General features: G+C 39.4%; 1 protein-coding gene across 1 annotated transcript in view; it reads left to right on the forward strand.

The window, feature by feature from the left end:
• The window catches only part of LOC122800459 (E3 ubiquitin-protein ligase RNF14-like), a 206,386-nt gene that overhangs the window by 140,241 nt on the left and 40,063 nt on the right, over positions 1–26,082 (forward strand). Inside the window, exon 3 of the mRNA XM_044069903.1 lies at positions 13,726–13,859. Coding sequence (XP_043925838.1) covers positions 13,726–13,859 — 134 coding nt within the window. The remainder of the gene's footprint in view (positions 1–13,725; positions 13,860–26,082) is intronic.

A 26,082-nucleotide genomic window follows, 5' to 3' on the forward strand; every position in this document is an offset into this window, starting at 1 on the left:
AACGGCTTCTTTATTTACTGTTAAGTGATTTTCATTTGTCTCAAATAGCAAACTTCATCAGACAACAAACAACTACATCCTTCCTTCGTATATACTTAAAATAGCACCATTTCCTTTTCAAACAGGAAGTGACATATTCAGTGCTTTTTTTAAAAAACATGTAACTCATATAAAACTTGTTGCTAAAATACTGATACAATGTCTAATCATCTAAGCCAACATGCTCCATGTATAATTATATTGCAGACAATAAATCATTTTTTATATATGCGTGTGTGTGTGTGTGTGTGTGTGTGTGTGTGTATATATATATATATATATATATATGTGTGTGTTTGTGTGTGTGTGCATCAGTATTCATAGATTAAATGAGAAATTTAGTACATCCATCATACTAGCAATACATTTTCTATGAGACCCGATAATTAATAAAATAGTGATTACTGTATACTTATAAAAAGACAGTATATAAATATAAACATGTTAACCAATGCCTAAGCTGAAAAATATGAATAATATTCTATTTTTTATTTATTATTGTTAGCAATTCTTTACTTTTTCAATGTCCAACTTTTTTAATTACTAGCTAGCCAATGCCTTTAACTTACATATGCTATTAATAGTGCATTAATCATTTAATCCTGGCCATACACATGAATGTAGTTACAGTTGCCAAACCAATTCAGCCTTTTCAAGCTGAATAGTGCAAAGTCCGCCCCTATCCTGTTCTTTAATCTACTGTATTACTCAAAATTTAAACAGATGATCTTTCAATTCATATATATGCTTTGCTAATGCATTTGTTAAAATGCCTTTTCTGATTGCATAAATATGCTCATATATTCTCTCTTTTAAACTTCTAGTTTTTCTTATACAATATGCTGGATATCATTGGCATATGGCACATAAACTACCATTTTTATATTACAATTAAAATTTCCAGTAATTCTATATTTTCTATTTATGATCTCAACACATTGACCTTGGGATATAAAACTACAGTAGCTACACATTCCACACCTCCTCATACCCATGTGCAAGTTATTAGGTTTTTTACAATGCTATATTGAGTTCTTAAGGTTTTTACCTCTTCTTGCCACCATTTTTAATCCTTCCCCTACCTTTTCTCTGATTTTTACATCATCATTAATGACTGTCCAATTCTTTATTATGATAGCTTTTACTTCATAAAAATGCATGCCAAATGTTGTTAAAAAAGCAACTGAGCAGTCATATTGCACTTGTTTAGTCCTTATCCGATGCTTCTCCCTATGGTAACTAAGGATGGGGTTAAAATGTCCATTTTCCCTTTTTGTTCGCACTTCATTATGTATGTCTTCCAACATACTTGCTGGATACCCTCTCTCAATGAACATCTTTTTAAGCAACCCACATTCCTTACTAAAATCAACATCGAGAGTTACCATTCTTGTGGACCAGACAGATTGTCCTTTTACCACTGCCTTTTTATTTCCTATAGGATGTGAACTGGTAAAATGCAAAAAAGAATTTGAATAAGTCGATTTTCTATTAATTTTTGCTTTAAATGCTTTTCTCACCTTATCCTTACTTAAATTCACATCCAAAAAGTTAATTTCTTGCTTACCAATATCATGAGTACATTCTAAATAATCAGTGGAATTATTAATATAGGACAAAAAATTACCAAGCATCTCTTCTGTCCCATTCCATAATATAATAATATCATCCAGGTATCAGAAATATAGACTGATATGCTCACTGTAGTTGCCATTAAGCACAAACTTTCTGTCCCATACTACCATTACTAAATTTGCAAAGATGGTGCCACATGGGGAACCCATGGCAACCCCCCACTTTTTGGAGGTAATATTCATCATCAAATTTAATATAATTGTTTTTCAAAACAATATCAAATAAATCAATATACAGATTAAACTCATTATGTGGCACACCTTGTTCGTAAAGGTATCCTTCTATAGCCTGAATATCCTTCTGATGGGGGATGATGGAAAAAGGGTCTTTTATGTCCACATTTAAAAACAATGCCTCATCTGAATATACAGTATTACTTATTAACTCCAAAAAATGCCATGAGTCCCTACACATTTGTGCTTGTTTTTGTAGAAAATTCTTTAGTTTACAATCCAAGAATTTGGTGCAAGCATAAGTGACTGATTTACATCCATCAACAATAGGACGAAGGGGAGGACCATAAATGTCCTTATGTATTTTCAGTGCTCCAAAAATAGTAGGAATGATGGGGGAAATTATAATTGAATATTTCAATGTCTATCCTACCTTCCAAAAACATATTGAGCATAACATTGATTCTTCTATATGCTATATATATTTAGCTCATGCTTACTTACTTTTACATAAGTATCAGTGTTAAGTATGGCATTGATTCTTGCATTATAATCAAATACATCCATCACTACTAAACCCCCTCCCTTATCCGGTTTCATTATTCTAATATTCTGTTGTTTTAGGAATGACGGTATCTACTCTTCTTCCTTAGTTAAATTATTTTTGATTCCATACTGCCTATTCCTTTTAGTCAATACATTCCTAAAGTCCAATTCACATATTTTTTCGTATAACGCCAAAACCGGATGCAGGGGGGTGTTAAACGTGCTACTAATCCTTAGCACATCTTTCTGAAAATTATTACCATCATTACCAAACAATATTCTAAAATTCAATTTTTGTGAAAACATTTTTAAATCAATTAAAACATCAGCAATCTTTGTTTTTTGTGTTGGAACAAATGTTAAGAGAGTTGATACATTGCCTTAGGACATCCATGTCCACCAGGCTGACCACAGAGATAGCAGGAAAGTGCCTGTCTATGGTTTCAGTTTTTTTTTAGCTATGGGTTTAACCTGGAAGAAGAGCAGGGAGATTTAACTGGACTGGGAGGATAGCACACTAGTAAAGAATGGGTGCTATACTCGGTGTGAACTGCAGCTATCCAACAAGGCGATGCTGCGCTGTGTGCAACTCAGATGCTCCTAGAGTAATTTACAGTGGTGGTTCTCCAAAGCCTTCTCTGGACAGTCAGTAACAGCTGGCATGATGTTTACATGTGCTGTATGGTGGGGTGTATTCCTAAGCGCAGACAATCCAAGGTGTATGGTCACAGATGGAGGCCTGTCTGTGCATTACTACTCTGCAGATGAAGGTGGTTGTCCTCATTCTGCAGTTATTCCAGAACTTCCTGCGCCCCTCAGGGTGCTGTTGGTGTCCAGAGTGGCAACATGGCAGTGATTTAGTACATAAACAAGTGGGGGAGGGGGTTCATTCCTACCATCTGTCAAGAAGCCTTTAGAGTATGGGAATTGGTTGTGATAGCAAGTCACTTTTTCATAGGCAGTCATATTCTGGAGGAAAAGTTACTCAAACTGTTCAACAAGAAAGGGCTAGAACTCCTAAGTTTAATGTGCAAACATTACCAAGTAACTGTGGACACTCTAACATGAGAGGTAACTGAGCTTGACACCTCTATTAAAAACAACTTAGACTTTAACTGTTACCGCTTCGAATATGACAGGGTGTTCAACAGTTTAAACCAATACGTTGACAAAATGACAACAATTAAGAATAAAAAGCTACTAAGGGACTGTGGTGACTACAATAAAGGGATAGCTTACCCCAAACCACCCCTCACAAGTTTGGAACCCTACTGGATGAGATGGGACACACCCATTGAATTCAGGAAACACCAATAATATCGACCGGGCGGATGTGACACCACCAGGAGGTGGAGCTAGTAACTCCAGTGTGAACTACTCAGATGTTCAGCAAGGAGGAACAGCGACAAACAGGCCAAACCAGTCTTTCCACGATGGTGAGCCGAACAGAGACACGACCAGATTTCACACCCAGGCACAAATAAATCAACCAACAAATGCATATAACCTGCAGAGTGGAAATTTTTACAACCTCAGGCCAACGACCAGTACACGGAGGTACCAGAACCAACAAGGGAGAAACTCCAACCCACAGAAGAGGAACAAATGGAGGAGGTAATTCACCTCCAAACTCGGGTACTGTTTAACACTGAGAGAAAACTTTCTGTGATAATGAATGAAGGGAAAGACTTTAAAATCTATAACAATTCCTCATACGAGGTTAGCCGACAACTTTTTTGAAGTATTAGCAAAGGGCTTCACATTCGTCCCTTCACGTAAATTTGATTTATCTAGTACTGTGTTAGACCTTAAAGTATTTACAAGAAAAGTGAATCTAGTAACATTGTTGGGGGCTAATGAGTATAATAACGATGAATTTAAAACGACCAGCACATACAATCTCCTATTTGCCTATTACATCCACTTATTTCTATTTTTGAGCATGTATGTGAGATAGACCTGAGGAATTTAGATAAACATCACTAGTACAGTAGAAAATTAAATAAACATAATAATTTTAACATCAGTGAGACTGAGAGGGAAGCTCTGTTTGAGTTGCAGAATGCACATGTGAGGGTTATGAAACCTGACAAGGGGGGAGGGTTGGTTTTGATGGAAATAACTGAGTACAACAACAGGATGGAACATCTGATTCTGACCGAGGCAAATACTACAATCTCACTCAACAAATTTAATATGGCGTATAGACGTATTAATTCATACATTAATAATGTACTCATAGAAGCTAAAATCGATGTAACACTGTATAATTATTTTTTGTATGCCAACACCAACAACCCCTACTTTGTTTGGAATCCCTAAAGTCCATAAAAATATGGCCAATCCACCCATGAGAATACTGGTAGATGACAGGAATTCTATAATGTACCCATGTGCTAAATATGTGGACTCTGTTTTAAAAAGGTACATTAGCCAGGAACCCCAGATTTGTAAGGACTCATGGACCTTCCTGAAAATAATTAACAATTTAACCTTTGAAGAGAACTACAACTTCCTCACAGTAGATGTGAAGGACTTATATACTTCAATTCCCCATTTGGAAGGAATAGAGTGGGTTTCAAGAATGATGAGACTAAGGGGTGCATCTCTTAATGAAATACATCTAGTTGAGGAGCTACTAGATATAATACTAACAAACAACTACATTATATTTGAGGATGAATACTTTTTACAGAAAGTAGGGGTGGCCATGGGTTCACCTTGTGGGGCCAGTTTTGCAAACTTAGTAATGGCACACTGGGAATTAGAGTACATCAATGAGAATAGTCAAATTTATAACCAAATTTTTTTACACAAGATTTTTGGATGATATTTTTTTGATCATCAAAGGTGACAGAATTACAGCTGAATAACTGGTTAGCTATTTTAACAGCACTACTAGCCTCCTCCAATTTACATACAACTTTCATACTGAAAAAATGGCTTACTTAGATATCGAACTGGAAAAAGATAGAAACCTAAAAAGATGCATAGCAAAGATCTGTAGGAAAGCAACTTATTCAAATGCTTTCCTACATTTTTCCAGTTCACACCCCTTCCATCAGAAGTCAGTCATCAAGGGCCAACTAGTGAGGTCTGCAAGGATGGTCACTTTAGAGAAAGATTTTTTATTTGAATGTGAAATTCTAAGGAAAATGTTCATTAAAAGAGGCTATCCAGATTCTCTGATTTTAGACATACAAGACAAGGTGAAGACTAAGGGAAACAGGGGAGTATACCAACCACTACTTAATAGCACACTGTATAAGGGAAATCTTATGTAAAAACTGGTCCCTAATAATAGATAAACCCCAGTTTTGTACAAAAATAGGTGAATACCCACAGGTAATTAGTAGGCTTTTTAAATTGTGTTTACTTTTAAAAATTACCTGTGGGTATTCACCTATTTTGAGCATTTAAAATAGGACACAATTTAAAAAGCCTACTGGAGCACAAGAAAAGGACTAATACTAGGCCACAAGGGATGTTCAGATGCGAGTGTTGTCCCTACTGTAAACACACAGACGTGGGTCAAACATTCATGGTTAGACAATAAAAATATTAAGTTAAACAAGAAGCTTAACTAATTCTAAACTAGTAGTTTATTTAGCCCAATGCCAACAATGCCCGGCATTTTATGTCAGGAAGACCGATAGGAAATTAAAAGAGCGGCTATGTGAACACATATACAGCATCAATAGGGCTAGAACAGAAAATGCTCTAGTTAAGCACTTAGTAGAATTTGAGAACCAGTTGTACATTTAGAGGTATTGACCAAGTTGAACCTGGCAGCAGAGGGGGTCCTCTTTCTTTGTTGTTGGAGAAATTAGAGCTGATATGGCAAATCAAACTGTATGCCTTTACATACCCAGGCTTGAATGAAGCTTGCGCCATCAGCTGTTTATTAAAACTTAAAAGCTTGCTCAGATAAACAGACCAAATTTTAGTTTTTAAGGAACATTTTAACAAGGAATGTATGTTGTTTTATATGCTGTCACTATACTTGTGTAAATGTGTGCACACTTTGTTTTAAGCTAGCACATTTTTAAACTAGTGCACTTGATTCTTTAGGAACAAGGAAATGCAAGAAAGATTCAGAATACATAGGGTTAAGTTTAACTTAAGCAGTTAAGAAGCTGAGCTTGAGTACAGGTCAAAAACACATCACATGACAAGTTTGAATTGTTATAAAAGAATCATTGTACTTTAAATCTGTTTATTCTGATGAAGTTCTGTATAGTACTTAAATGAAAAGTGCTTCAATAAATTTGTGGATACTAGTATTCTTCAGTGGAGCCTTCCTGTTATTCATTTGATATTCTGGGGGGAGGCCAGCTCACTAGTGGACAGGCTGAGTGACTGCCTACTCATACTTTGAGTTATCTGTCAGCCTTTTGTTGGTATGGATGGTCCTCCTTCATTAGAGAAAGACTTTTTTGTAGCTTTTTGCCTTTAATGCCTGCTGAGCATTAGCTGTCTCTTGGGCAATCGGCCCATTTATTCACTATCAGTAGGAAGGTGATTGACATGAGGGGGCATAATTTAGGCAGCCATTAGGGAGGTTGCAAGGTTTTTCCACTGTGCCTTATGTCTGTATGGGTGCACTCTGCAAAGAAAGGGGGTATGCAGTGAGCTGTGTTGTTTGTCTGTCAGTTCCACAAGGGATATTGCCAAAGCATCTGTGCTCTGTGTTCCTTGAATACGGGTGGTAGTTCCCCTGGTCTTCACCAGGGAAATCACAACACACCATATGCTCATTGCATGATTGCTTCCATCCTTACCCCTGGAAGAGGCAAGCAGACTGCCATGTTTCACTCCATCCTGCCTTGCTTTCCCAATGCCAGAGTTACTCATTAAACTGTTGTTGTCTTGGTTGCAGTCAGGGCTTCATCCTTATGTGCCACAGAGCCAGGCCACTGGGGAAAGTGTTGTTGTGAACACATTGATTGTTCAACTAGTACAAAGTGCAGCAGCTTTCTCTCTCCATACCCTGGAGAAATATCCCAAGGATGTTCTCTTCCAGAAGTGGGCTCCATATTTTCCCGCTATTTCCACTTATTCTGATCTTCTTTCAGAAATCCAGGCAGAACAAGTCCAGAGTCAGTAGGGGTTTGGGGGTTAACGTAATGTTTAAGGTGCTTACCTCACAGGCACAAGATACAGGGTTTTATTCTGACCTCTAGTCACTGGCTAAACTTGCAACAGTCTGCAAACTGATAGCCTATTTACCAATGAACCTGTGAACTCCACTCTTCTTATCTACTGATCATTAATGCTGAAATAGTTTTTGAAATACAGGTCTTGTGTGTAAATTCTCCCTACCTTGTCTTCCATAAGGATAGAATGTCATTGTGGGGTAATCCTTTCTTTGTACATTCAGTAATCACAGTGATCTGAGATATATTCCCATAATGGCCACCCAGAGGGATAAGCTTGAGACTATTCTGTTGGTTGATAAGAATGAAGTTCCTTATACCAGGTATAAAACTTATGTACACACCATAATAGGTTCATAGGTGTGTAGTAGGCTAATAGCCCTGGAGTCTTTACAAGCCTAGCGCATAGAAGTGCCCTGGTATCGTGCCGCCCAACATTAGTTCCCAGTGCCTCTGTCAAGTAGAGCCACTGGAATGATCCCAGGGGTGAACTTTCTATTTCCCATCCACTCATCAAGATTTCTCTTTAAGAGGGCCAGTGAGGTGCTCTGCTTGACGTGTATGGGAAGTCTATTCCAGAGCATTGGCAGTCTCTGGGTTAAGAACCTGTCCCTCCAGCATGTTCTGTTAGTTGTGGTAATGAGGTTGATGTCTCTGGAGCGTGTGGTGTGGAGGGATTGGGATTTCTTTAGATGTAGCATTTCTAACAAAGCTGGGTCAGACACATGGCTTTGTAAGTCAAGCAGAGATTGCCTCTTAGTAGATGATATCAGATAGAGAACAGCTGGAGTTTAAGTCTGTCCATGCAGGACATGTGTTTAAGGCCTAGGATCCTCTTTGTGAGGTACTTTTGTGGCCTTTCCAGCTGTTGCATGTGTCTAGTGAGGTACATGCCAAATGGGGCATTATACTCGAGGAAAGAGTAGAGAGAGATGACCTCTTTCTTCCTGGACGCAAAACCATTGGTAATGAGATGTACCACATAGAAGGGCTTTCTGGCCACAGTGGCAATGTGGTGGTTGAAGGAGAGGCTGCTGTCAACCTGTGTCCCCAGATCTCTTATAAAGCCTTCAGTGTTCAGTGAGCTCCCATCGATGTGGTAATTGGTGGGATCTGAGTTTTTCCCAAAGGGGATGATGCATTTTTTGGCATTAGGCTTAAGGCCATGGTTTCGACACCAGTCATTGGTCTCAGTGAGGCCTTTCTGTAGGGTGTCTACATCACTTGGGGAGTTAATAATGGCTCCCAGTTTGCAGTCATCTGAGAACTTGGTCAGCCAGAGTCCCTCTGTGTTGGCCTGAACTTCTGAGAAATAGATGCCAAACAGGAGAGGACCCAGAACCAATCCCTGTGGGACTCCACTCATGACTGGTCATCAGCCTGACTTGGAGTCCACTACTTTCACACTGTGGGTTCTATCTCTGAGCCAATTTGCACCCCACCTAGTGATATAGGGGTTTGATGATAATTCTTGCATGGGGAATAATATCAAAGGCCTTGGCCAGATCAAGGTAGACAGTGTGAACTGCCTTGCCCTCCTCCACAGCGCTGGTGACTGACTCAAAGAAGTCAACCAGTTGGAGCAGGCATGATCTACCTTTCACAAAACCAAATTGCGTGGATCTAGAGTTTGGAGATTCCCTATATCCTTGTTATTTAGGTCCATGATGATGCGCTCCATAGCCTTACATATCAGACTTGTCAGGCTAATGGGGCATAATTCCCAGGATCTGTAGACACCCCCCCCCCCCTTTATGGAGAGGGATTACTGTAGCAGTGTGCCATTCGGCAGGGATAAAGCCTGAGGTAAGGCTGTGACTGAACAGGGCACACAGATGTGGTGCCAGTTCACTTTGGTGTTCATGTAGAACACATCCAGGGATATTGTCGGATCCCATGGAAGCTGTATTCGTGGCTTTAGACAATGCAGCTTTAACTTGTGCTGCAGTAATGCTGGGTGCCTGGCATTCCTCAGTTATTGTGATTGGTCCTTTAGGGGGGAGAGAGGGGTAAAGTTGGCACTGAATCTGTCAGCAGGCGTGTTGGTGATATCTGTTGGCTCAGTATAGGAGGTACCATTGTGCAGTAACTCAGAGCAAACCTGGGTATTGCTGTGGAGAGTCTTGATACAACTATAGAAGGCTTTGTGGTTGTTTTTAGTGTCTGCTGCAATTTTGCCTTCATAACTGGCTTTAGAGATTTTGATGAGGGATCTCAACTTTTTGTTGATGCTAATAAGGGAGTTTTTCCAGTCTTGGGACTTCACCTTTTTCTGCAACAGCTTCTTCCTTCTGTTGTATAGTTTATTAATGGCAAAGGACCACCTGATTGGTTTCCTTTTTTTGGAGGAGAGCTTCTTGGTTCTGTTGGGTATGGCTAGTTCCATGCATTTATGTACACGTTCATACACTGCATTGGTGTATGATTTGGCAGTCATGCATCTGTTTTCCATTGACATGGGTGCCATGAAGTTAGCCACCTCTGTTTTTAGAAACAAGTCAGCTTTGGAGATGTTTTTCATGGTGGTTACCTTTGGAGGTGTGTGGGTGAGATGTGATTTCCATGGTGATTAGTTTGTGGTCGGATCTAACCAGGGAGGAATTGACTATTGGTGTAGAGCAACGGTTCCCATGTTGGTAATAACCAGGTCAAGGATTTTGCTTCCTCTAGTGAGGGTAAGAATGAGCTGGTCCAGGGCATTGTAACTGATGAATTCCAGGAAGCATTGGGCCATGTATTGGTGCATGAGTAGTTTTCCCAGTTGATGGAGGGGTGGTTGAAGTCACCTAGTATAAGAGTGTTTGGTTGGACCCTAATAGTTTTCAGGGTGCTTAGGAATGTGGCGTGAGTCTTGGGACATGGTTGGGGACCTATAGGAAGCAACGACCTGAGTCGCCATCTTACCGCAATGTTAAACCCAAGGTTTATTATTAATTTTAATACTGTTTATCCCAATGGTATGAATCTGGAAGCAAAGGCAATTTCAAGTAATAATATTATCTAGTTTATATATTTTTGATAATTTTTTGATAAGTGTATGATGATATAGATAATTCTATGCATTTTTTATAATGTGTCTAGGTAGGAATCAATGAAGTTTGATATGTATCTTTAAATATTTCAATATATAAAAGTTAATTGATTAATTAAGCAGTAATGAGTGATTGCTTAAGTATGACTGTTGTTCTTATGTAAAACATTCCGTAAGAAGGCGAAGGCCGAGGTACCAGAATCGTTAAAGGATTATCAGTACAGTCTGTGCTGCGTTCCGTGTTTTTTTGGTGTATTTTACCAATGTTAGTTGTACCTGAAGTATCTCGGATGCATTATGCTGGGCTACTTTGTCTGGAGGTGTGTATATCCTTTATGAATATGGAGACACCACCGCCTTTGGAGCTTCGGTCCATGTTCTGGGGCTGAAAGGTATGGAATGAGTTATAGTAGATGACCACAAACGTATAACCAATTCCAAAAATGACTCAGCCAGTAGATCCAAAGACAAAAAACTTTTTTTGTAGTAATAGCTGTAAAGAATAAACTTTACTTCTGTCTAGTGCCTCGGCAAATGCCTTTAACAGAGTACAACCATACCAGTTTTCAGTTTCATTTATATACTAAAAGTCAATAAAACAATTAAAAACAACTCATTACAAGAGCCATTTGCAATTAAGCTTTCTATTTAACCCATTAGGGTACAGGGTGTTAAATTTTAAAATAAAAAGTGCTTCTTTATATTGTAATTTACTTTTTAAACACGTACCCCTTTCACAATATACTTTTTCCAAAACAGTACCTACCCTTTAATTTGCTCCCATGACTGTTATGATACATTTTAAAATGTAATCCTAATGGGCTTTCCACCTTCTCATTTCTGATATTTCTTAAATGTTCTAGAAATCTAGCATGAAACTTCCGTTTAGATTCCCCTATATAAAAATAAATTACATTCACATTTAAGCACATAAATAATTCCTTCTGTCAGACAATTATAGCTGTTACACAAATCAAATTTCTGTCCATTTATGTTATCAAAAGTACATACTGTGTGACTAGATATACTACAGCGACCACAAGCTCAGAAACCGAGATCTAATATAGATTTACTCAACCTTGTTGCAGGAAAATTAAACTGAGCATGCGCTAACATATCTTTAATACCCCCGTTTATATGACACCATAGGTCTTTGAGGCAATAATTCTCCCGAAAAGGGATCCTGTATTAAATAGTTCCAATGGGTCATAACTACTTTAACCAGCTGTTCAGTATAGACACCATATGTAGTGACAAAAAATATTTTATCCACTGGCTTATTATTTTTATTCCTGTCTGGTCTACCTTTATACTCTACCAATCTTTTATCTTGATTTCCTAACATAAGTCTATTCTTAGCTTGCTCAACACTTTTTACACTATAGCCTCTGTTTTTAAATTTATTACATATTTTTTCTATTTCTCCCTCCTTTTTTCTGCTATCACTAGTTAACCTTGAAATGCGTAGCAATTCATTATAAGGAAGGGCAGATATTAAATGGGAAGGATGGAAACTTTTACCATATATACAATTATTTACTCCCTCAAATTTATCCCTGCTCAGCTACTGATATTGCTGTTCTGCTTAAGCAAAGTTCCTGAGAGAACACCAACACCAACTGTTAGCATCATTTAGTACTTTCATCTGCGCCCCTGCACTCATCACCCCCCACCGTAAGCCACGAATGAAGGCTGAATAAATATTTTATTATTGAATACAAAATCCTGACTTCCAGCAGTGTAAACATACTAAGAAGTCTCAATGGCCTCAGATAGAATTAGTTTATGAGCCATCATGAAGCAACATATCTGATAATGTCATCATTAGCAGGGTTTTCCATATACATTTAATGAGATCGTACCTCTCAGTTGTACCTCATCAAGAAGAATGTTACTTATTCGGAGTCCTAAAAACTCTACATTCTATGATGTTTCACAATGAAAAGGTCTGTTATTTATTAATTTGTAATGTATTTTTTTAAATATTCATGGTAAGTAATAGAAAATTATTTTAATTCATCAGAAGAACTTTCTGTAAGTATAAAGTAACATTTAGCTGAAGCTTTTATGTAAGTTTCCACATTTTCCCATTTGTTTCACATTACTCAAGGAAGTGTTTCACATTTTGGAGATGGAAGGTTCAGAGGTGTGACTGGAAAAGGAGTCCAGACATTACATTATAGGATAATATACATTACATTATTATGATGTGTATCTTTAGTGTTTTGTTTCTGTGTAGGATTTTGGCATATTGGAAGTTATTTTGGGAATTGTTATAGTCCGATTTTAAATAGTTGATGGTTTTACAGCATAATTGTTTCTTTGTCATTTCATATGAGAAGTAAATACAAGCTTTTATTCTTAGATTCAGTACTATGTAATTAAGTACGTAATTAGTATGTAATTAATTGTATTTACATATGTTATTAGGTGCTAACTTATATCTGTGGATGGGAAACAGAAAATTTATCACAGGCCTGCCCTCTGTACTACTAATGGACACATTCCACTGGTAAATGCTTTATCCCATGCATCGGTCCCTTTAAGTTATATATGGTATGATCCCAGTTATTCCCATTAGGGGAAATATATAATTCTCAACTATGGGATGGGTAAGGCAATCTATAAACAAATGGGATAAGGTATTTTGAGCACAGAAAGGGAAATTGACTAGGCTTAAAATGGCCCACAAGGGTAGTTGTCCTATCACTTACCTGTGAACCTATGTATTAATTGTAATCAATAAGTGAATAGCCATTAATCAGATGCATTTTTCATATATTCTGAATTACATTTAAGGATGAGGAATCTAGCATTTTTACTGGTAAAAAATGGTCACTTGGCTATACATAAAATCTGCATCAGCACACAGCTGTGCATTACATTTCTGCATCAGTATACCTGTTTATCTATCTTTTACAAAAAATATTGAAGAATTACATTTTAAGTATGATAAAGTAATCTAAGCTATGTATTAAATGACTTCAGAGCACTTATCAAGAAGGTATAGGTACTCAGTCACTGGCTTTATATAGTACACCAGTAAAGTATGCATTATATCCTATATTATTCAGTGTTCTGTACGTTTTTTTTTTTTTTTTTACTTTTTGAATAAGAATCTAATTTAGATTTTTATTTCTTTCAGGCAGAAATGAACAGGTCATATATATGGTTGATTTTTTGCCACCAGTTGTCCTGAAGTTTGAACTGCCTGTAGATTACCCTTCAGCTTCTGCTCCTACATTCACACTTCAGTGCAAATGGCTCTCTGAAACCCAGGTTTGGCTTCATATCTTGTTTTTCTGGTTTTATTTAATTATATGTTTTAAAAAGTAAATTATTAGCATACCATAAGTATTTATATAACATAATTTTGGATCTGATGTTGTCCTTTTCATTCTTACTCAATGAATGGGTTACGGATCCAATCCTCAGATCAGGCTCGGCTACATACTTTAGACTTTGGATCCAACGCTTGAGCTCCTCCCTCTACCCACAATGCCTTACTGCAGTAAAAGGAATGTCCCAGCAGCCAAGCACAAGCCCACAAAAAGCCAAGGCGTAGTTAGTAGCTAAGTCCACAATACGAACACTTCTTTATTTAAAAACAGCAAACAGCAAAAATAACGTAAAGCGCTTTTCGTCTCACTGATAGTGAGACTTCCTCAGACAAAGTTTCAAGTGTAAAGCAACTCATTAAATACCCTACCCAATGTCTTGTGCTTCTACCCATAATGCCCTAGTCCATCCCCATTACCCTAGATCTCATTTGACACCATCATGCTCAGATATAGGGTCCCTATCTCAAATGTTTAGTACAGAGTTTTCTGATAATTATTTGTAAGTAGTTAACTTTCATTATTCTAATGTTTAATCTTCTTTAGCTTTGACTTCCCTCTTAGTTTCCAGTTATATTTTGAGTAGCGTAAATACAATTTTTATATAGTATTTTCTTCTTGTTACCATAGCTGGTAATTTTTCTTTCCAGTAGCTTCTGTCCTTTCTACCCACCTTTTATGGCAATCTTTAATTACCATTGTTGGTAATTTCTCCTTTTATTTTCAAAAAAAAAAAAGTTATTCTTTTATATATTGTTTGTTTTAGTAAAAAACGCAAACCACCACAATTCTCCAAGTTTCAGGCTCACATAAAATAAACAAGCAAACAATTCCAAGTACACAAGTGAACCCAAAAATGGCAGACTGCTCCAGTTCTTCAGATCTCTTTATTCACAAAGGTGTGAGCGCTTTCACAGGTTATACTGTTTCATCAGATACAAACAAGAATAAAACAGATTGCATTAAATACTCTAATAAACAAATCACATGATGCATTTCACTTAACCCACCAGAGAGTCTAGAGCTCTGGACAGATTCGGAAAGAGAGTCTTTGCCTCAGTGGCATTCGCCTTGAGGTCTCTTAACTACTTGACACATTTTACAGGACTGCAGAGAGATTTGACCAAAGAACTGTCAAATTCTCTCTCGGAGTCCATGTCTGCAGCGGATTTCAAAAGGTCATCTTCTCAGCTGGCCACTCTTTTGTCAGTTTCCAATGTGTCCATGAGGTTGATCTCTCATGCTGCTGAAGGCACCTCACAGGCTGCCGGTTCAGGCATTGCCATAAGGAGACATGCCTGGATGCAGCTGTGCAACTTTGAGGAGACTTTTCAAGACATCTTTCATCAATGCTCCCTTTGCTGGAACATCTTTTTTTGGTCTATCTGTGAAAGAAACACTTATCCACAGGGAACAAAAAAGAAAGACCCTGTCTGCCATGGAACTCAAGTTTTCTACCCCCTCAACAAACATTCTTTAGAAATCAGGGAGGCAGTAAGAAAATGTGGTTTTGCAAAGCTCAGGGACCTTTCCATGGTGTACATGGGGATAACTCCTTCAGAGTCAGAGGAGGCAGTTCTAATGATAGATGTCACCCTAGAGGCAGAGGAGGCCCACAAAATCAGGGTTTCTGAGATTCTTTTCTGGATAGACCCTTTCAGCGTTCCTGAAGTGCTGCCTGACTGCATACCTTTGGTGGCAGTCAGGGACGATTGTCCTTGCACCCAGATGCCTTGGCATTCCTGTCATGGCAAACAAGTCGTTTTACTAGCTATCATTTCTGCAAAAAGAATTTCTGAACTCTAGGCTCTTTCATCAAAGACTCTTTACATTATTTTTCATAAAAACAGAGTAACATGTACAAATCCTTCTTTTTTATCTAAGGTGGCCTCAGAATCTAACTTTAATCAATCCATTCTTTTGCTATTTTTTTTATATTTTTTTTCAAGAAAAGGAGAATATATGCTACATCTTCTGGATGTATACAGGCAATTATGGTTCTGTTTACACAGAATGAAACAAATTAGAAAATCAGATCGGCTATTTGTATCTTCTTCATCAGATCGACTGGGTTATCCAGTGTCTAAAGTTGCACTGACAAAATGGATAACTGATTGCATTTCTTGGATCTATTCTCAACAAGGTGATTCCTTACAAAGACTGCCTAAAGACCAGTCAAGTAGATCCATGGCCACTTCATCTGCCTTTTGGTCAAGAACCTCTGTTGATGATGTTTGCACAGCAGCCACATGCTCCAGTGCTCATACCTTTGTTACTCATTACAAATTGGATCTAATATCTAGAAGCAGAGCTGCCTTTGGCTCAACGATTCTTCCCAGTTTCCTTCCATGAAGGCCACCCAAGATTAGCTAGGGATTCTGTCCCATTCATTGAGGAAGAATGAAAGGGGCAACATCAGATTTAAAAGTTATTTACAAACCATAACTAGGCATCTGTGTTGTACATTTTCATTCTTTCTCAGCTTCCCCAATCCATCCCCCTTCCCAAAATCTTCAGGAGGAACCTGTTGAACTAATTATTGGAACTTAGTCCCAGGTTTGAGCCCTATTCCTTGAGCTATCCATTTCTTTATCTAATTTATGGGGATTTTATGGCAACAAAATCGATCTGAGGTATCGGGGATGGACTAGGGCATTATGGGTAGAGGGAGGAGCTCGAGAGTTGGATCCAAAGTCTAAAGTACGTGGCTGAGTCAGATCCTAGAATCGGATCCAAAACTCATTTGTTGAGGAAGAATGAAAACGTACCTGTTACAACCAGATAGGAAATGTATACTTAACCACCTGGTGGTGAGAATATTGGCTCTAGGTGATAGTCACTGTTGATTTGACATATACAGAATGGGAAGAAAGATGCCAATGCTGATGGCAGTTCTGGTAGTAACTTGAAAGGAAGAGGATGGTAAGTGGCAAAACAAATCAAAATATAATGTTATACATTGATTTATTTTTGGAATATTATGCTCATTTGAGCAGGGACAGTTTTCAGATTTCGAGGAGAAACAGATTCTGAACATGGTTGTATTATGTTACATACAGAAACATATAGAAGTCATACACATTCACTCTGTGTTCACATTTCCCTGAAGTTGCATCTCTTTGATCATATTTTTTTATTGAATGAAGTGAGTGTGAGTTTGTAGTTCATGTGGCAACAGTTTTTATCTTTGCAGGGTGCTTCTGTTTTCTCCAAAGTTGTGTAACTGTGAAGTTAGTCATTTTAAGAAGGGGATGTGGATGAGGGCAGCAGAGTCCCCACATGGTGAGTGTATTATGTTAATTGTGTTTTGCTTGGCAGGATCTGTGTGTGCACGTGTATGTATGTGGGTGTGTTTCTCAATCCTTCTGCTGGTTTTGGATCCATAAAATACAAAAGATTACAAGGTAGATATAGAAACAAATTGACAATATTATACAGGTTTTGCTAACAAAGCTAATCTTCCTCAGCCTCCATTTGTTTAACTGTGTGACTGAGCAAGGCACTTAACCAGACAGTGCAGTGCTCCCAGGCTGAATTTGAAAGCGCGCCAGGTGGATCAATGCTCTACCCAAGTTAACAAATACAAAATTATGGTAGTTTGACATGTCTTTTGGTAAACTCTTACTGTTTAGGTAAAATATATTGTGCAATAAGCAGAAGCACATTATATGCTTTTTTCAGGGGTACCAGGGTTGTAGATTCCTCAAAGAATCCAAAAGAAAAAGTGTTAACTCCACAGGAATTTTGCAGTAAGTCAAGTCATGCTGATCCAGACAGAAGCATCTGTTAAACTGCAAAGACAAGTGACAGTTCAGTGAAAAATCACAGGGGTAGTGGCTGGGAATCCTGAGAGTCTCAGGTAGGGTAAGAAGGAGAATATAACATCATTAGTTTCCCCTGAAATGTTTGTCAGTGCCCTGTATAGATGCAGACACTTTTAGTTGACATTTTTCCTGTAAAAGCACAACTAGTTTGCAGGGACAAGCACTTCCACCAGAGTTGCACACCGAATAGATAATATTGACATTTTATATTCCCACTGCAACCATGTAATCAATAAAAAGGGCCTGTTGCCATGGATATGAACTTTCCCACTATCTCTGTTGCCAGCTTGGTGGATATGAGCATCCTGAGGCAATGCAGAAATTGCCTCGTGTTTACTGACAAACAGCTAATTGTCAATCAAACTGATACTGTATGTGCGAGATGTATTCAAACAATATCACTGGAAGTAAAGCTCTGACATAAAAGCACTCCTGATGTCAGTCAGGTTGTCAGTAGTACACACGCTGTGTATCATACAAAGTTCAGAGCAGGCACATAGACCCACATATTCTGAGGAACTTAATAACCTTCCTGAACCCCAAAGACCTGCTAGATGAAATACACAACAAATACCTCAGCAGTTCCAAATGCATTATTTCAGAAGAACACCCATATCAATACATACAGCCACATCTCATGGAGTCTCTACTTCTGAGCCCATAAGGCAAGCCATCACACAATCCAGCATTCTGGTCATTGGTGACACCATTGTGAGACACACTGATAGCCCTCTCTCCAGGCTGAGAAAGGAGAAAGTCATGGTCAGTTGCTTATCAGGGCCTGGATAACCCACATTATGTACGCATTTGGGTCATTGGACCACAAGTACCACTGTGACTCAGTCATACCCCATGTGGGTGTAAATGACCTGAGACATGCCTCCCTAGACTATATGAAGAGAGACATCATGGACATCATCGAGCTCTCAGAATGTGTGTCCCAGGCTGGTATGAGCCCAGCATTGAGCAGCATTTTATCTTGTCCAAGGATGATGATGATGAGCTCATTGTTAATGGATCCACCTATAGTGAGCTAGAAGATATAGTAAACCTGCTGGCCAGCAAATTCAGCTCCAGCTTTACCCCTCCCTGCCTCTCAACCTCCCCTCAGGAAATACCTTCAAATGTAACTCCCTCTACCATCACTAGGGAACAGGTTCTTAATGCTGTCTCTAAAGCCAAGAACAGTGCATCAGTGGGCCCAGGCAATATCCCAGGATGCCTTCTAAATAGCAAGAAATATGACTTGTCAGGTGGTCTGGAATTGCCATTCAACTGTAACTTCCAAACAGGCTTCTTGCCTTTTGAATGGAGAACAGCAGCAGACATCCCCCTGCCATCTACTGACCCTGGAAACTACAGACCTGTAAGCCTCACAAGTCTCGTATGCAAAGCCTTGGAAAGAATTATCATGGAAGTGATCAGTAATGACATAGGAAACCTGCAGACACTGGACCCAACCCAGTTTGGTTTTGTCAAGGATACATCATGCCTACTCAACCTGGTGGACCTTTTTGAGAAGGTCACCATAGGTTCATAGGTGAGTACTAGGCTAATGGCCCTGGAGCCAACACAAGCCTAGCCCAAGAATATTCCCAGTCGTCCTTTTCCCGGACGTTAGTTCCTTGTGCCCCTATCTAGCAAGGCTGTTGAAGTGATCCTCGGGGTGAATTTCCTGTTATCCATCCACTCGTCAAGATTTTTCTTGAAGAAGGCTAGTGAAGTGCTCTTCTTGACATGAATGGGGAGTTTTTTCCAGTGTATAGGAAGTCTCTGGGTTAGGAACCTGTCCCTCCAGCTGGTTCTGTTTATTGTGGTGTTGAGGTTGAAGTCTTTGGAGCGTGTGGTGCATAGGGATTCAGACTTTTTCAGATGAAGCATGTCTAGCAAATCTGGGTCAGACATGACTTTGTATGCCAGGCAGAGATCGCCTCTAAGTAGGCGATATGAGACTGAGTAAAGCTGGAGTTTGAGTCTGTCTGTATAAGGCATGAGTTTGAGTCCTAGGATCCCTTTGTGAGGAACTTTTGTGGCCTCTCCAGTTGTAGGTGTCTAGTGAGGTACATGCTACATGGGGCATTGTACTCTATAATGGGTCTAATGAGGAATGAGTAGAGAGGGAGTATGACCTCTTTCTTCCTGGAAGAGAAACCTTTTGTAATGAGGTGTGCCACATAGGACTTTCTAACTACAGTGGCAACATGGTTGTCGAAGGAGAGGTTGCTATCTACCTATGTCCCTAGATCTTTTATCACACATTTGGAGTTGAGTGGGTTGCAGACGATGTGGTAGTTCGTGGGCACCATGTTTTTTCCCAAAGGGGATGACAATGCACTTTTTAGAATTACGCTTAAGATCATGGTTTTGGCACCAGTTGTTTGTGTCTGTGAGGCCTTTTTGTAGGATGTCTACATCAGCTTGAGAATCAATAATAGCTCCCAGTTTGCAGTCATCCGCAAACTTGGTTAACCAGAGTCCCTTGGTGTTGGCCTGAACTTCAGAGAAGTAGATACCAAACAGGAGAGGACCCAGGACAGATCCCTGTGGGCTGCACTTGTAACTGCCTGGTAGTCGGATTTGGAGTCTGCTACTTTCACAGTTTGGGCTCTGTACATGAGCCAGTTGGCAGCCCATCTTATGATGTAGGGGTTAATGCCTAGGTAAGTGAGTCTGTCAATGATCCCTGAGTGGGGGATGGTGTTGAAGGCCTTGGCTAGATCGACGTAGGCTGTATGGACTACCTTGCCTTCATCGACCGCTCTGGTGACAGATTCGGAGAAGTCTATCAGGTTGAGCAGACATGATCTGCCCTTCACAAACCCAAACTGCGAGGGGTCCAGGGTTTGAATGTTCCATATATCCCTACTTATGAGGGATGAGGGCAGAATGGTTCATGTTGTCTACCTTGACTTGGCCAAGGCATTTGACACAATACCCCACTTGGACATTGTTGATAAACTCAAGATGTTAGGTGTAAACCCTTATGTCACTCAGTGAATAGCCAGCTGGCTCACAGATAAGACCCCAGAAGTTAAAATTGGGGAGTCCCACCTCTACAAAGAGGCCAGTCATAAGTGGAATCCTTCAGGAGTCAGCCCTGGGATTGCTCCTTTTGTGCACTTACTTCTCTGAAGTCACTGACTAAATTTGCATATGATTGCAAATTAGGAGCAGTCATAGAATCCCCCCACAGGCACAAATGTTCTTCAAGAAGGGCTGACATAGGCAAATAACTGGCATCAGAGCCATGGACTAAAGTTAAATACCAAGAAATACAGAATGGTATTCTTTGTGAAGTCATCTGCCCATGGTAACTATCATATTAGCAACACACCCCTAAGAGTTGACCTAGTGTCAAGGACTTGGGGGCACACATAGACTGTAATCTAGCCTTTGACTATCACGTCTCTACTGTAGTGAGGAAATAATTCTATGTTGTACAACTATAAGCAAAGGTATGGCATCTAGGTCCAATGAAGTGATTAATGTCCCACTGTGTTTGGCTTTCATAAGACTTATTGAGTACAATGCCCTTATTTGGTATGCACATAACCAGGCATATCCAACCATTTGAATGCCCACAGAGGTTCCTCACTAAAAGAATACAGGACATAAGTAACCTCTCCTATGCAGACCACCTCAAGGCCCTATCCCTGTATTCTTTCTTTCACAGGCTGTTGAGGAAAGATCTATGCCTGGCATGCAAGGCATTGTCAGACTCCACCCTGATGGACCTCCTGCATATCAACAAAACAAACAGCACCAGAATTACCTGTTCAATTTTAGCAAGGCATTTTTCTTTGGTAGGTTATACTTTTAGACTTGGCTAATTGAAAGCAAGTATTTATTGTTCATTTACTATAAAATAAAATTCACCATAACCCAGCAAGCATCCCATCCCTATTTTATCTGTTCTGTCATCTTTAAGAATATGATAATTTGGGAGATAGTAGAGCAAAAGCAAAATGATCTGACTTTGTTGGCTTTTTGCAGTGTGCAACTATTGAAATTTCCTTTACTGATACCCTCAGGCTAACATATTTCTGGATTCTCTGCCACTCTCATGTTTTGGCCATTAGATGCATGCCATGTTGTCATAACTAATCTACGAGGTAAACTCAGCCATTGCTCGCTTCTTTATTGGTGTTACATAGTTTGTATCTTCAGCCTTAGGGCAGCCACGGTGGAGCAGCAGTTAGCGTTGTCGCCTCACAGCAAGAGGTTCTCCAGTTCGATCCTCGGCTGGGGTGCCTTCTGTGTGGAATCTGCATGTCCTCCCTGTGGTCGCGTGGGTTTCCTCCAGGTGCTCCTGTTTCCTCCCACATCCCAAAGACATGCTGTAGGTGGATTGGACACTCTAAATTGGCCCTAGGTGTGAGTGAGTGTGTGTGTGTGCCTTCCGTGGAAGGTTGGGTGCCGGGCTGGCAACTCGACACCGTAAAAACTCTACTGCCAATCATGAGTGAACAGGTGATCCGCTGTGGCGACCCCTAACCGGGAAAAGCCGAAAGAAGAAAACGTTTGTATCTTCAGCCTTATGCTTGCCACAGGAATATTCCCTCTACAATGTCTAAAGTGCTGAAACCTTCTAAATGTTGCTGCAGTTACCAGATTACAAGAACCCACCTATCATACCCAACACTTAAGCATGGCCTCATAGGAGATGAAAGGGAAAGTTGTTAGGCCTTCCTGAATTTTCTTAAGATGGCAGCTGTGAAGAATGTTTGACAAAGAACTGACAGACTACATCTTACATAATCCAAGGCTACTAGTGGAACAATATGGGAAGGTTTGGGGGATGGAAGACAGACACTGGTCATATCTTGTGGTCTTGCTCGTCTAGTAAGAGTTTGAGCTGTCATCAGTTTTTGGGTGGTGATGATGAGACATAAAAAATGCTCACTCAGAAACCAGTTTGTGAAGCTTTGGGGGATGTGCACCAAAGTTTCCTGTCAAAGATGGCACATATTCATACATCTAATGCAGAAAGACACTGTGATTAGGTAGTGAGCCATAGGTTTGGTCATCACTCTTACTGCTGCTTACACTCCAGGGGGAAATTAATGCATTGGCTAACTCTCCGAACTGTAATTCCTGTCTGCTCAAGCTCTTCTTGAAATGGGGAATCCTACATACTGGCCTGCTCAACACTTAGAAGAACATTGGCTTCCAGTGTGGTGTGTGCTTTTTAATAAGCAGGTTCTTTATTCTCCCCATGGGTGATGTGAAAAATATTGTAAAAAGCTGGTATTTCTAAACTGATTGCACTAAATCAGTGAACTTAGCTTGGCTAGAGAATGTTGTCAGATAACTAAAGGAAGTCTAACGGAAGACAAACTATATGAAAGTTAAGGTAGAAGAAAGTATGAATGAGGCTGGGAATCCCCTGTACCCTTGGTGGGATTCTGCAATGTGGATACTAACTGCCAGTAAAAAAACACAATAATGAAATTAATGCATTTTGGGAGAAGTTGGACAAGATGTGTGATGAAGTTTTAAAGATAAGGGGCATGCTAACTGATTATATTAAGGCAAATGATTAGGGAATGGCTGAGACCCTTGTCTGCTATGAGGCTGAATTGTCATTATTCCTGAAATCTGCCGGTGAGTTGAAGGGGAAAATGGCAGAGTATGATGTAATACAGGGCAAAAGTAAAGAAAAACTGGTAGACATTGATGATTGTGTAAGGAAGAAGAACCTGGGCTTTTGCAAAATCCCAGAGAAGGAAAAAGGAGAGCTGTCTTAAAACCACAAATTAGCAAATGGACAGACCTTTCAGCAGGTGTGATCCTTATTGATAGGGTGCATACATTTTATGTGCCAGGAAACCCTGTAAGAAGACCTCCATAGCCGATCTTAGTCCAGCTGCAGAACTACAACTTAAAAGTCCAGATTTTATCTAGACTGAAGAAAAGAGAGAAGCAACTTGTGATTGGCTCTGTGTGGTAATTTGTAGACAGTGATTACTCTCCTTATAATACAGATAGTAGAAGTAGACCCATTCCAGCTGTCAGGCGAAGTAAAACGAAGGATGTATGTTGAGATTCTGTACCCAGCTAAAATGAGGATTTTTTTCCCCCGATGGCTCTAACCATTCCAGTCAAACCATTTCCATTGTTTAAAAAAAAAAAGATGGAGGGTAAATGGAGAAGTATACTCGAATTTTCCAAAAAAAAAAAAAAATTAGGGACCTTAGGCAGTGAGCGAACTCCATATGCTGAAGAGATTAAGCCTTGCAATAGACAACTATAAGTCACAACTCTCTTTTTCGTGTTATTTAACAGTTTGCAAAATAAAACATTAATTTTCTTTTGTATAAGTATTCTTACTTACTTTTCCAATACAGATGTAAGAAATTAAATTTTGTCTTTATTAAAATGTGAGTTCTTATCACCTCCTATAACAATCCACGACTGCTTTGATTCTCAAACAGACTACTAATTCAGACAATCAAAATTAACAATGTAGCCGGTGATTCCCTCTTTGCAACCTCTGCAGGCAGAGCCTGGAACTCACTTCCAGCTGATATTACTTTGCTCTCCTCCCTAGGCCAATTTATAACTAGACTCAAACAACATCTGACACAAACTGGCTTTGCCACTGCAACAAGTCTGGCTAACTCTCATCAAGAATGTGAAAAATCTATTAATCAGATTACAGTTAAACTTACCCTGACTGTCACCAGGGAATAACTAACCTGTTGAACTTGTCTATTCATGTTTGCTTATGTATTCTTTGTCTATACCATATTTGTAATATGTTTTCATTGTTTTTATTGTATCTGCTTACCTTGGAGTTTTTCTCCCTGGGCCTCTGCTGAAAATGGACATGAAACCAGTCGGACTATCCCGGTCAACAAATGTAAAATAAAAAAATAAATAAAATGAATTATCTGTCTGAACTTAAAAAGTACTGATTTTGAGGGCAGGAATAACTGCAATACATGTTGTGCTGATAATCATGGTGCTGTTATTTGCTGACACAACGAAAGCTATGATGGAGGGTAGAGTTGTGGCTAACTGGATGGAAGTATGTCTGGGAGAATTGTTTAGGTTATGATTGGCTTAGAAAGGGGGACCCTCTTCAACAAGTACAACTTGTCAGTCAGTTAAAAGGGCCACTTTATACTGCCTGAATGATTTAATATTGCAAGAAGCCCATTTACATTCAAAGTTAGCAATTTGATAGCTCTTAAAGGAACAAAACCACACAATAATGACTGATAATTCACAATGCTGAGGGCCTGATGCTTTAATGCATTTAATAGAACAGTGCACACTTCGGTTTTATTTAAAGATATCCAGTGTACTTGTCTTAGGACTAAAAGGTAATATATTTGAAAGTATACAAATGGTAAATATCTGGGAGAGGAATATAAATAGGAAAAGAGCAGACACCAATCAGTGTAAGTGAGAGCATAGATTGAATCCTGCATTTTAGCATAGATAACCTTTATTTTAGGTTAGGTAATGCCTGTGGGTGTGGCTGTCGATTTGGAGCAAATGTTCCTATTTGGAGGGATAAACTTAATTGAAGATGTGCGTGTGTGTGTGTGTGTGTGTGTGTGTGTGTGTGTGTGTGTGTGTGTGTGTGTGTGTTTAAAGTTAATAGGGGTGGGGTGTTCAGAAAATGTATTTAGTTTTTTGTGAAGGTTTTCAATAAAACAAAAAGTCTTGAAAATGTGACAGAGTTCTAAATGGAGAAACAGCTATATAGAAGCTCAGCCTACCAAACATATTAGTGTGTGCATGTAACACAAAAGTTGGAAATACACATTCAAAAAAAACTGTCATGTATAATAGAAGAGAACAATAGATGTCCTTCTAGTCCTATGTTGCAGTATTCTAGTTGTGGGATTTCCTGCCCTCAGGCAACTCGTATGTCGGCTCCTATACAAAAGCTTCAGCTTGGCTGTTGCAGCATGCGTGGGATATATATGGCAGAGTGCACTGCATGTGCATGTTTCTATATAGGGAAGACATAGATTCTGTCTCTGAGTCTTTTCTATCAGCATAATGTTGCTGTCGTTTGTCTTTCGGCTTTTCCCGGTTAGGGGTCTCCACAGCAGAACTCCGGTCCGCTAATGATTAGCAGTTGTTTTTTGTTTTTTTTATGGTGTTGAGTTGCCAGCCCGATGCCCAACCTTCAACGAAGGCACGCCCATTCAACGCATGTCTTTCGAATGCCCACTCGACCGCGAGGAGGACATGCCGACTCCACACAGAAGGCACTCCCAACCCAAGCCGAAAATCGAATGGGAGAGCCTCTTGCTGTGAGGCAATAACACTACCGCTGCACCACCACGGAATGCAGAATCTGTCAGCATATATATGATTTAA

The sequence above is a fragment of the Protopterus annectens genome, chromosome 4.part0 (assembly GCF_019279795.1).
Source record: "Protopterus annectens isolate FY-2018-M chromosome 4.part0, PAN1.0, whole genome shotgun sequence".
Taxonomy (NCBI): domain Eukaryota; kingdom Metazoa; phylum Chordata; order Ceratodontiformes; family Protopteridae; genus Protopterus; species Protopterus annectens.